Source organism: Ictidomys tridecemlineatus, chromosome 15 (assembly GCF_052094955.1).
Source record: "Ictidomys tridecemlineatus isolate mIctTri1 chromosome 15, mIctTri1.hap1, whole genome shotgun sequence".
Taxonomy (NCBI): domain Eukaryota; kingdom Metazoa; phylum Chordata; class Mammalia; order Rodentia; family Sciuridae; genus Ictidomys; species Ictidomys tridecemlineatus.
Window position 1 is genome coordinate 7865489 of NC_135491.1, and position 12802 is coordinate 7878290.

Sequence of the window (12802 nt, forward strand, 5' to 3'; positions counted from 1 at the left end):
TAAAAGCGGCATCGACCCCATAAGTGCGCACAGACTCCGCCAGGGTCTTTACAATTTTGAAATCCAAAAGCTCATGAAATCTTTCCCTATTATCATCCTGAAAAACTGGATAAGCAAGACCCATCTCAGCGTTAACAGCCCTCCATGTTTGGGCGTGGAAACTTCGTCCCGAAACACCCCCGCCATACGGAGGCGGATCGGGAGGCCGTCCTTTTTTGAGCCCTTGTTTATTTTTGTTTCCTGTATCTAAACTCCCTAGCTGCCGAGACAGTGTCTCCAGCTCCTCCTCTTCATTATCTTCTACCTCTGACCCACTTTCGCATGGGGGCGTGCGCAGCACACTGAGATCTGGATACAGTCTCCTCCCGTTCTCCACACCCCGCACACTCCCCTCTTCCTGAGACACTTCACTCTCTGTTGTTTCTGATTTTTTTTTATGTAATTGTTTTAAAACTTTTTGCCCTTTAACAAGCGCTTCTTGGCATCTGCCATCTGTAAGGCAACTACGGACCATCTTCCAGAGGGGTATCACCCCGCCCTCTAACATGCCTTGCTCACGAGCAAAATCAAGGTCTTTGTCTAATTTATTCCAGCTGGGTGTAGTGAGGCTGCCTGAAAATGTAAACCACAGTGCAGCTGTATCTACCCTCTGTAAAAATCTCTCTAAGGTACTGCGTTTCACCTCCAGTCCTTTGGAACGTAAAAGGCCATCTAGGGCCAGAAGAAGTGGACTTGAAGTCACAGCACCCATGACGCAACACAAGAAAACACAGGAAACGAAAGTGAAAGTACACAAAAACAAAACGAAAATACACAGAAAACAAAACGAAAATACAGAGTGCAATTGCTATGAGATGTAATGCCCTCTCTTTATTTACAGAGGAGCAGGTACCTTTTAACGCTCCCTCTTTATGTATAGAGGAGCCTCCGCTTTTTAACAGCGGGTCCCACCTTACCTGGGACTTACCGGCGCGCCTCCCTGACTGCTGAAAGTTCTGGTTCCTGGTGTTTTCTCCCGGGTTTCGGCACCACTTGTCACGACCCCCTTGCCCGCAAGGAAGACGCGACTCAGGAATCTTCTTTCAGCAGTTTATTCAGGCCCTTGACATTCTTCTAATAATTCTTCTAATCCCCGGAATAATCATTGGATGCCCCTCCCAGCCTTAATAAAGCACCACAAACCCCAATGCGAAGCTGCCACGTGGACCCTTCTCACAGGGTGCTAGAAAAGGACATGCCAACTTTTTCTGATAAGGAGTTGACAATACGCCAACTCTCTCTGATATGGAGTTGTCCTTCACAGACCACAGCGGAGCCAGCGCCATCATGTAATGGCGACCACAGTCCACAGGAACGGCTCACCACAGTGTGTAGCTTTGAAGTTGTCTTGATTCTTTTTTTTTTTTTTTTGGTGCTTTAACAAAATACCTGAGGCTAGGTACTTTAGAAGGAAAAGAGGTTTTAACCACTCAAAGTTTGAGAGGTGGAAAGCCCAAGTTCAGGTGACCCCATCTGCTCAGCCTCTGTTGACAGCCTGCTTGGCTGTACCATAACATGCCATAGAATAAAAAAGGGAAATAGCTATGTGAAGGAGAGGTCAAGTATGTGAAGTGGCTTCAATTTATTGCAACTTGCTCTCTCTGGGACTAATAATTCACTCTGTGAGAGCAACATGAATCCCCAAGAGGGTGGTGCCTCCAGGTCCTAATAACCTCTTATCAGTCCCTCCACCCTAGCACAGTTACACTGGGGACTAGGCTTCTAGCACAGGAGCCTTTGGGGACCCTGAAACCTTGGCAGTGGTGAACCTTGGCTGGGCATTGGCCCCCTCTCCAGGTGCTCGTGAGGACAGGGCTGCAGCTGCATGGGTGCACCAAGCTGCACAGTCTCCATAGGAAGGCCACTTTAGGAGAGGCTGGCAGGTGAGGACTCACGGTTCTCCTCCTGGGCACCGCAGGTGGCGTCAGAGACCCGGCGATGCACACTCGGGAGCTCTTGCACCTGGTCGATGCAGGATTCGCCATCAACACCCCCTACCCGCTCGTTCTGCCCCCAATTCGGCAAGTTGATCTCATCCTGTCTTTCGACTTCAGCGCGGGGGATCCTTTCCAGGTAAGCGAGGAGCCCTGGGTGGTCCTGGGTGGAGGCCAAGCTCTGAGCTCCGCAGCTAGGAACCTGGATGCAGCTGGGAAGTGGGGGTGGGATGGGGTGCTGCAGGCAAATCCACTGGCCCTTGGATCCTGACGCATTCAGGGTCTGGAGACGCCCAGCCGGCCTCTGAGCTTCTAGATCCAGCCCAGACCTTGCTGGACCCTTCTTTGGGCAGGCGATTCTAGCACCTTCCGGGTCCTGCCGGACCTGTGCTAGTTTGATTGGGGACCTTTGAGCTTCCCACGCTGAGCCTGCTTCCCCCGTGCACACGTATTTCTTCCCGTTCATCTTGGCTTCTCGGGGTCTGCAGCCCTTGCTGAGTGGGAGAAAATCCACGGACTGGACTCAGCAACCAGCTCCTGTCTCTCCTTTCTCTGGCGCGCTGCTCGGTTATCCTGGCTGCCTGCCTGCTTGGCCGCTGGCAGTGGCTGTTGCACCTCCGTGTGCCTCAGTTCCCTCAAGCGCAAAATGGATTCCTCCTCTCAGGACTGTTACACAGATTAAATTAATACCTGGAGTGTTCAGCACAGTGCCTGGCACACAGCGGGGGTTTCGAAACACTGTCTTTAAAATTACACAAACCCTCAGCTTCCCAGGGAGCATGTTTTGGGAAATGCAGTGGGACAGTTTCAGCTTCCTGCCAGTGTCAAGAGGGTCCTTGTGCAGTTGAGACGGGTAGTCTTGTTCAGACCCACCACGTAGCTGCTCCACATGAGCAAGAGATGCAGGGACATGAGATTTTGGAGTCTGCTGCTGCACACCCGGGTAGACACCTGAAGTAACCTTTGTATAGGTCCCAACTAATGTTACAAGGCAGAGTAAGTACAGAAACTAGCAAGGAGACATTCACCTTCATAGTAGTGCCTTTTTATTTTTGGAGAATTGAGAACTTAACCCAGGGGCACTTTATCACTGAGTCATATCCCCAGCCCTTTTTATTTGGAGATAGGGTCTCATTAAGTTGCTCAGGGCCTTACTAAACTGCTGAGGCTGCCTTCAAATTTGCAATCCTCCTGCCTCGGCCTTCTGTGTAGCTGGGGTTACAGGCATGCGCCACCATGCCTAGCTGTGCTGTTCTTGATACAATTGAAAACACAGTAGGTCTGTTTACCCCAGCATCACCACCAACTCGAGTGCTGCCTTGTGCTACAGCATCATGGCAGCTGTGACAGCAGAGGTGATGGGGACTTTCCAGCTCCATCATCTTCTCAGGAGGCCACTATCAGATGTGTGATCTGTTGTCAACCAAGCATCACTATATGGTGAGGAACTGCACCTGTCAACACTTGTCGGTACTGGTGAGGTTCTTATTGTGGTACCTGCCACTTAATATGGGGCTTGCGAATATTTTCTTTAAAAATACAAACACAAGCTGCACACAGCAGTGCACACCTGTAATCCCAGAGGCTTGGGAAGCTGAGGCAGGGGGATCTTGAATTCAAAGCCAGCCTCAGCAAAATTGAGGTACTAAGCAACTCAGTGAGACCCTGTTTCTAAATAAAATACAAAATAGGGCTGGGGATGTGGCTCAGTGGTTGAGTATCCTCGAGTTCAATCCCCAGTGCCCCACCAGATATATACACTTGTGTAATATGCAGTCATACCTCTGCTGTAGTACACTCCAATGTAGCATGCTGCACGCGATGGTGGCCACTCAGTGTGGTATGATATGACGGTGCACACCCATAAAGACACCAGTGGGCATCTCTACAGTGTGGACAGACACCTCTGCCCTCACGGTTGCCAGGGCCTGCCACTCTATCCCTGTCTTCTGCCTTTGCACCCTGGGCTAGTCAGGCTTCCAGGTTCCAGGATTTCTTCTGAAATAAAGATCTCTAGACATTGTGGCAAAGGTGGAAAGACCAGGGTCCTGGGAGTCAGTCTCTCAAATCTTCATTGTGTAACCCTGAGCAGTGGGCTCACCCTCCAGGCCTTGGCTTTCTCATCTGCAAAATGGGGATGGCACGAACCATTTTAGTGAAGTCTGCAAAGGCTCCTCACAGTGCCGGGTGCTTAGCTGATCTTCAGCAGAAAGGTTGCTGCTCCCAGGGGGTGTGGAAAGGAGCAGGAGTGCTGATACCAAAACAGCAGCCTGTTAAGGTGGAACTTCAGAGAACATGGCACAAAGCTGCTTGTCACCTTGGTGCCACCAGCAGCCTGTGACAATGAGCACTTCAGATGTGCGCCCTCTGAAGAGAGATGTGATGCGTGTGAGGCTCCCCCCAGATTTTAATGAGAGGATGAAGACAACAAATATAAAAGACCTTGTCCACCATTTTATATTGATTATCCATGCTTTTGGCATATTGGATCTACTAAAATTTATATTAAAGATAGATTGGCTTGCTTCTTTTTCCTTACTGTTACAGTTTGGACCTTGACTGTCCCCAAGAGCCCTGTGAAGCTCGTCTCCAGAGTGGCACACTGGAGGTGGTAGAACCCTTAGGTGGTGGCTCAGTGGTCATTGGTAGTGTGTCCTCACAGGGGATGTGGGATGCTGGCCCTTCCCCTCTCTCTTGTTGCTCTGTGGCTCAAGATGCAAGTGGTTCTGCTCCCTCCTGCTTCCTACCATGAAGCACTGCCTTGCCACAGGCTCAGAGCCACAGGCCAGTGGATCAGGGGCTGGAACCTCTAAATCCATGGTGCAGAGTAAGACTTTTGTCTTCATAAAATGGTTATTTTGTGTATTTGGTGATACTAACAGAAAGCTGACCGCCACACTTACTTCCAATGCAGCAACTAGACAGTGTCAAAGCACCCTGTAGCTGACCTGCCATCACTAGCAGCAGCACTGGCCTAGGGTGTCTAAGTCACTGTCCATGCCCACTATGAGGTGATAGCGTGATGTCTCTTGTGGGGTTGATGAGATGGGCATGGATCGTGTCATTTGTGGCAGAGCTGAGGTCCAAACCGTCATTTGGTCTCTCTTTTTCTCACCCCCTGAGTCACTGTGACCAGCCCCTAGGGTCACTCCCAAACTTGTGAACAGCAGGAACACCATCCCCGGGTGGGCTGCCAAGAGGGGGTGCTTTCTCCTTGTTAGAAGGCATCGCCCCCTCCAAGCCAGCGCCTGCTTGGCCGGGAGTCTGCGCTCCTGGCTGGGGTTCTGTTGGGTCTCTGGGTCCCAGGGGGTTTCTGAGCATTCTGAGACAGGAGCCTCTCGCCCTTTGTCAGACCATCAGGGACACTGCCAAGTACTGCCAGCACCACGGCATCCCCTTCCCCCCAGTGGAGGAAGCTGTGCTCCAGGAGTGGTCTAGAGCGCCTAGGAGCTGCCACATCCTGAGAGGGGCGGCTGGGCCCGTGGTGATGCACTTCCCCCTCTTCAACACCGACAACTGCGGAGGTGAGCACTGGGGGGCGGGGTAGGGAGGCACGAGGCTGGCAGCGCTGGGCAGGGCCGGGCCCATCAAAGAGCACCAGGCTTGCCCTTCAGTGACTGAGGGACAATGAGTGTGAGCAGGAGGACTGCGTCCTGTCCACCCTGGGGCCTCCTGGAGGGCACCCCCTTGCTGTCTCAGCCTTGGGTGGTTTGCATGCTGCCTCCTCACTTGGGAGCCTTTCTGACCTGCTGCCTGTGCACCCTCTGCCTCCTGGGCACCCCACACATCATCCAGGCTCTGGTGAGCAGGGGGGCACGCAGTGTGGGAGTCCTGCAGGACCGGGGTTCCACTTCCCACGCCGGGCTCTAGTGGCCTCTGGGCCTCTCCGCTCTGCCCTCAAGTGAGAGGCTCACTCGCAGGTAAGGGGCATCCTGCCTTCTTCACTTAACAAATATTGGCTTGTCACCCAGGCGATGTCAGCTGCTCTTCCAGGTGACGTGGATGAACAGAAAAGAATACAAATTTGTCCTCATGTGGAGCTTCTGCAGGCAGGGGACCCAGATACTAAAATATAGAGAAGTTTCATAACATCAAGTGCCAACCTGTCTTTGTTTGTAAAGTCAAGTAGGGAGCCGGCTGGATTTGGCCACCAGGGACATTAGCCAAGACCTGGAGTCAGGGGACACAATTCCAGAGTTCATTGTCCCTACCTGGGTGCTTTCCTTCAGATGACATCCAGTCATGGACAGACAGGTACAGCACGTTCCAGTGGTCCGACAGCTACAGCAGGGACATGGTGACGCAGCTCCTGGAGGTGTCCAAGAAGAACGTTGACATGAACAAGACGAAGATCCTCAGAGAGGTGAAGAACGTGGCCAGGTAGGGGTCAGGCCACCCCGCCCTGCCCTTGGCTTTCGCTCGGTGAGCACCTGCTGGAGACTTTCTCTGTGTCTGGCGTGAGGACTGCAGAGGTTAAGAGAGGCCCGTGTCCCTCGGGACTTGCCTCTGTGATGGAGAGAGACCGTGAGCACTGTCAGGGAGAGAATGGGCTAGGGGGAGGGATGAAGAGTGGCTGGCTTCCTGGGGAGCTTAAACATAGGAATTTACTGTCTGTCTGTCCAGAGGCCAGAAATCCCAGCCCAGCGGTAGGCGGGCCTGGCTCCTCCTGGGGGCATGGGGAGGTTGTCCAGGTCTCCCTGCTGAGCCGGGAAGGGATGGCTGTCTTCCCCCTGTGTCCTTGGACATGCTCTTCCTTCTCTGGGTCTTCTGGGACAATTTCCCTTTATCATAAGGAAACTAGTTGTGTGGGTTACAGCTCACTCGCAAGGTCACTCCACTCTGACGCTCTAAACACAAATCTCAGAGAAGGGCACAGTGTGATGTGCTGGGGTCGGACCTCAGCACTGGAACTTGGGGGGACACAATTTGACAGACAACTCGGGGTTCACTGAGAGAACCAGGTCGAGCTACTTGAAGGGTCATATCAGAGAAAGTTTCTGAATGAAGTGAAGGATCAGCTTCCACACTTTCTTCTTGGGGAGGGGGAGGTGGAGATCCCTGGAGCAAGGGTGCTGCATATGTAGAGTTGAGGTGGAGGGAGGCAGGAGGAGAGTCTGAGAGAGAGAAGTGGAGGAGATGAGGCATCAGTATCAGTGTCCTCTTGCTGCTGTAACAAGTGACCACCAGCTTAGTAACTTTAAAACCTCAGCTTTGTCATCTCACAGTTCTGGAAGTCAGAAATCTGAAGTGAGTCTTGTGGGCTAAATCCAAAGTGTTGGCCAGGCTGATTCCTTCTGAGGGGTCTGGGAGAGGTTCCCTCATTGCCTTTTCAGTTTCAGGGACATTCAGTGTCTGCATTCCTTGGCTTGTGGCCTCTGCCTTGACCTTTTGCTTGCAGCTTCTCCTCTTGTCCCTCACTTTGACTGCTTGCCTCCTTTTTAAGAAGGACCTGGTGGTGGCATTAGGCTCACCCTGATAATCCAGGACCAGGACCACTCCCCACCTGAGGAGTCTTAACTTGACCACACCTGAAAAGGTCCTTTGCCATGAAGGTGACATATTCACACTCCAGAGATTAAGACGTGGACATCTGTGGGAGTCTCTATGCAGCCACAGAGAAGTAGGCAGGGCCCAGAGGAGGAAACCCAGGGAGGAGTTGGAATTTTCTTCTCAAGGTACCAGGAAGCCCCAGTTGTGAGCAAGGAGTCTTCAGAGGACCATCTGGCTCCTGTGTGGCCTGAGGCTGGATGAGCAGAGGACACACAGAGCCCAGGAGACTGTCTTTCCGTCCCTCCGTAGGGAGGCAAGGTGGGAAGCTCCAGGTCCTCAGGTTCCTCTCTGGCCTCACTTCTCCCGTCTGGAGAAGGTAGGGAAGTGGCTCTGCCCCTCTCCAGGGTCAGTAGGTAAAGCCTGAGGAACACACAGAAGTATCATTTAACGGCCGGTGTCCTTAATCATTCTCAGTTAATTCTCAAGCGTTTTCCTCAAAATTCCATGATGGTGACTCGTTTGAGTCATTCAGAGATGTTCAGAGCATTAGAAAGGCTGAGATCTTTACCTGGTTCAAAAAAGCTGATCTCAGTCAATTGAAGAGACAAGGGAGCTGACTGGAAAGTGGGTGCATCTCACAGAATCAGGAGCCCCAGGCCCCAGGGCAATGCAAGCCTGCTCTGGGGACCTGGGAATGCAGATGGCAGAGCATATCCAGCAGTGTCCCTGCCCCTCACTGGCACCTCCTGTCTTCTGCAGCTGTGGCCTCTCTGTGGTGGGTGCCTACTGGAAGGCAGTGGCCCAGCCCTCCCAGGCCTCCACCTCTCCATCTCTCCTGCAAGTCGGAGTCCCTACTCCAGCTGGCTGGAAAGGCTCTGGTTGTCCCACTGGGGATCACCAGACACCCAGCCCCATCCACAAGGTGCAGGGCTCCCCAGACACTGGTTCTCAGGTGGCCCAGGCCCCCCCACCCCCACCCCGTCAGCACAGCTGACGTGTGGGCTGGATGATGCCCTACTGTGGGGCCGCAGGGCACTGGAAGATGATTTTCAGTCCCTGGCCTCTGCCCTTCAGAAGTCAGGAGCACCTCCCAGACATGACAAACTGTTTCTAGAACTTCCCATGTCACCACAGAGCAAAAGTCACCCCTGTCCAGATGACACTTAAACAGTGCTCTTTGTTGTAGGACTTATCAGGGGATTGAGTGACCTAATGTGCTTTCTGCAGCTCTAAGAAGGGTCGGGTATGCTCTTTGGATGGCATTTAGGACATGTCAAATCACAGCTACTTCAGGAGTTGTGCTGTGCAGAAGGTTCCTTCAGGACAGTGTCCCTACAGCTGTGGGTGCTGACTCCATGAGAGCCTGGCTCTTCCTGATCAGAGGCTTAGACACTGGACAGGGGCATGCAGAAAAGTCCAGGAGAATTGGGCATAAGTAAGCAAGTGGACGCCCTCAGGGGGGTTAGTGGGGACTCTTCCTGGATGGAATGACTTCAGCTGCGTTGCTGATGACTCTGGTCCTTGCAGAGCTTGGGAACCCACTTTCTGGTCTTTAAGACGTGGCAGTGCTACGGCGTGTGCCCTGGTGGCTGTGAGTGTGGGGTGGAGGCAGATGAGCCCCCGTGATGGGAGCTGGTGAGGTGTCCATGTCCTGCTGGTGGACTCTGTGCTGGCTCTGTGGACACGGGGCCTCCTGGATAGAGAGGTCCAGGAAACTGAGTCAGAGCCCTGGACTGAGGAGGCTGTGTGTGGCTAGAGGACCTGAGGGCAGCCAGTTCCTGAGATCTCCCTGATGGTCTGACAGTCCAGCCAGACATGGGACGACCCTGACGTGGCCCCTGATGAATGCCTTGAGTCCCTTGAGTCCCCTCTGCCAGCACTGAGTGTCACCACCTCTGGGTTCCTTTGCTCAGTTGGGGATAGAAATGGAGGCAGGTGACACCATTTGGGTGAAGCCTCTCTGGGGCTCAAGCTGCAGCACTCAGGAGGCGGCACCGTGACAGGGCCCTGCTCTGCTCCCTGGACCCTAGGGGTACAGTGGGCGCACAGGACAAGACAGGCTGTGCAGGTGCAGGGCCAGAGCTGCCACGGTGCAGACTGTGCCCTGTCTTGTCTGTTCTCTGCCCTCGGCACCGGGGTCGGCCCTTAGCACAGAGACCTGCTGCAGCCCCAGGGACCGTGCGGAGCTCTGCTCAGGGGAGGTGGAGGAGCTCACCATCGCCAGCCCAGGAGGCCTCTACCAAGAAGTCAAGTTCAAGTTCAGGTACGTTGTGTGGGCTGGAGGTGGGGTTGCGCAGAGCTGGGGAGACTCAGCAGCTCCTGAATCTGTCACTGGGGGAAATGTGTTTGAAGGCAGCGGCTCTGGGTGGGAACCTCAGGGGGCATCGGGGGCCTCCCTGCTGTGTCTCACTAGTAGCTGCCCAGGCTCTAGAGGTCCCTGTGGGGGAAAGTCTCAGCTTCTTGCTTGGATCTCAGCGAGGACCAAAAGCTCCCAGCTGGGGATGAAGAGGAGTGTTCTCTGGAGGACACAGTGGTGGACGTGCGGGGCTCCCGTACTGTGGGCATCAAGATCACCAACAGGACAGATGTGACGTTCAAGGATCCCATGTAAGTCCCTTCCTGTCTCCTCCCTGAAGGTCATTCAAGTGTCTGCAGGGCTGATGTCCCCTGAAGACTCTGCTGGCTTGCAGGTGGCCGTCTTCTGTGTCCTCACAGGGTGGTCCCCCTCTGTGTGCCTGCTGATCTCTTCCTCTGAGGACACAGGGCACCCCCACCCTACAGACCTCACTTTGATGAGTCACGTCTTAAAGCTTCTGTGTAGATAAGGTCCCGTTGAGAGGCACCGGGGTTGGACTTCAGCATGCGAATCTGGGGGTTGCGGGGGCGGGGCACAATTCAGTTCACGACAGGACCCACCCAATGGCTCTAGTGTGTGGGTACAGACCAATCAATCACAGACTCCACGAAGAGCAGAGGACAGTAGCTGGACTCAGCCGCCCCGTGGCCCTCCCCTCCTTCGGGCAGGTTGTTTACAGGCCATAGCTCCCATCCCTCCTGGCTGTCCATCTTTCATCTCAGGTCGTCTCTGTCCTGCCAGGAGCTGGTCTCTCCCCAACCTGAGAGGTCTCCCTGTCACCCGCTCTGCTGTCCCCGGCCTTCCCACCACCCCAGAGTTCTCTCATGTCCTGCTCAGGGCTTGTTCTTGCTTGTGGATCCTCTGTCCTTGTAACTGGGTCTATAGCCCTGGGGGTCAGGCCCCACAGCCCTGCTTATCATGGTGTCCATTCACTTATTCCATAAATATTTATTGGGTGCCTACTGCATACCTGTATGGCAGCAAGCATTTCAGGGGTGGACACCTGACCCACACATGGGAGCCAAGGATCTGCAGGGTGGGTGTGGAGAGAGGTCCAAGCTGTGAACACACAGGGCTCAGTGTGTGCTGGGAGTGACACGAGGGTCCTGGGAAAGAGGGTGGTGCTCTGGGAAGACCCCAGAGGGAGAGCCTGTGGCCTGGGCCTGGATGCTGAGCAGGTAGCCATGGCCCTGGCAGGAGTGACTTAGTCTATTTAAGGCACAGGATGAAGGCTGGGTCAGGGAGGGTGTGGGAGAAGCCCTGAGTGACAAGGGATTGGAGAGATGGACAGAGCTCCATCCTGTGCCCTCTGGCGGGTGCCCTTGGGTTTGACGCAGGGGAAGACTTAGCTGTAGGCCTAGTTCTGCACACGTGTGCCTAGCGGTCATAATGTTGGACAAATCAATGTAGCCCACAGGAGCTCCACGGTAGGTGCTGGGGCTGGGGAAATCCAGGTACCTAGTGGACGAGCGTCTCTCCCAAGTCCTGAGTGCCTCTCGTGCAGTGCACTACACTGCCTGCAGACACACGGGGCCCCGACTCCTCCTCTCCCAGGCTCTGCTGTCGGAGTGGCCAGGCCCACGTGAGACCACCACCTGTGCTTCCCCCAAAGTCCACCGTCCACTGTTCCTTCACAAAGACGAGCTCCAGCTTCCAGGGCACAGCGGGCCTGCTGGCCTACCAGGGCCCAGACGAGCACCTGGCCCTGCTGTTCTCCGTCCCCTTCAGCTATGCCCTCCATCGCATCCAGTTTGCCCTGGCCGTGCTCAGGGGGCCGCTGGCCCAGGACGACCTGGAGCAGGTCTTTGACGGCATCATGGAGAAGGAGGCCCCGGATCCCAAGGTGGTGAAGTGCATCCTGCAGACCCCTCAGGGGGCCCTGGAGCTGAAGCATGGCTCCCTGAGCGTCAGAGCCACCGTGTCCAATGTTCATGTGGCCAAAATGGATGTGGTGATGGAGACCAAGGCCACCTAACTCTCCCTTGTCATTTCACCTGGCTGCTGCAGCCCCCGTGGGCGGGTGACCCCAGGGAAGGAGGAATGGGCCCTGTCATGGGCTAGATCCTCAGGGCCAAATCAGCTCTGAGGACACAGGTGTCTAATAAAGCTTGCTGAGTGACGCTGTGTGACCATGTGGCTCCTGGTCTGCTGTCACAGCACAGCCTCCCTGTCCATCTGGGCTCCCTTCATCCCTGCCCTGGGCCCTGTCCCACTTACCCACCAGCGCCTCCCTTCCCCCCCTCTTCTTCAGGTGGACTCTGCCCCCAGCTGTCCCCTCTGCTCCTCTGGCCTCGTCCCTGCTCCCTCCCCTCCTGCCCTCCCCTCCTCATCTCTCCCTCAGTGACTAAGCCCAGGCCCAGGTGGGCCCTTCATGCCTGTGCCCCTTATCACACCTGGCACCTGAATCCTGGAGAGGGTGACAGGAGTCTCAAGACCCCAGGCAGCATCGGGCGTGGACCCAATGTTGAGGGACATTACCATTGTTTGTCACACCTGCCTTTCCTAAAGAAGGGCTCAGGAGTTGAACTGTGTCCTGCCAGAAGGTCCTGATGTCACAACCTCCAGTACTTGGACTGTGGCCTTTTGTGGAAATTAGGCCTTTACAGATGTGAGCAAATGGAGGTCAGGTCATAGGGACCCACGTCCTCCAGGATTGGTGTCTGTATAAAAGGGAGATCTGGACACAAGGGAGACCTGCACATGGGTAGGAGACCAGGTGCCCATGAAGGCAGGGAGCAGGGTGACACTCCTATGAGTCACAGATGGACAGGAAGCCACCTGCTGTCCCCATGGAGACCCCTGTAGCAAAGGATCCAGCGGAGGCGTCTATGCTGGGTTTGCTCATGTCTCCTCAGTCTGCTCCCCGCTGGGGGTTCCTCAGTCTTCCCTTGACTCTCCTGACCTTGACCTCTCTGAAGGTCACAGGCAGTTATTTTGTCAGTCACCCCTCCATCTTGGCTTGCCTGACGCCTTCCCATGACGA

General features: G+C 54.7%; 1 protein-coding gene across 5 annotated transcripts in view; it reads left to right on the plus strand.

The window, feature by feature from the left end:
• Pla2g4c (phospholipase A2 group IVC) overlaps positions 1 to 11939 on the plus strand; it is a 38438-nt gene extending 26499 nt beyond the window's left edge. Inside the window, exons 13-18 of one of the 5 annotated variants that reach the window (XM_013363521.4) lie at positions 1958 to 2112; positions 5326 to 5497; positions 6203 to 6353; positions 9613 to 9726; positions 9939 to 10070; positions 11374 to 11939. In XM_013363521.4, the coding sequence (XP_013218975.2) occupies positions 1958 to 2112; positions 5326 to 5497; positions 6203 to 6353; positions 9613 to 9726; positions 9939 to 10070; positions 11374 to 11794 (1145 nt within the window). In that variant the 3' untranslated portion in view covers positions 11795 to 11939. Of the gene's footprint in view, positions 1 to 1957; positions 2113 to 5325; positions 5498 to 6202; positions 6354 to 9612; positions 9727 to 9876; positions 10071 to 11373 lie in introns of all 5 variants that reach the window. The other 4 variants (XM_040279976.2, XM_040279975.2, XM_040279978.2 and 1 more) reach the window with 4 other exon arrangements.
• The last annotated feature ends 863 nt before the right edge of the window (positions 11940 to 12802 follow it).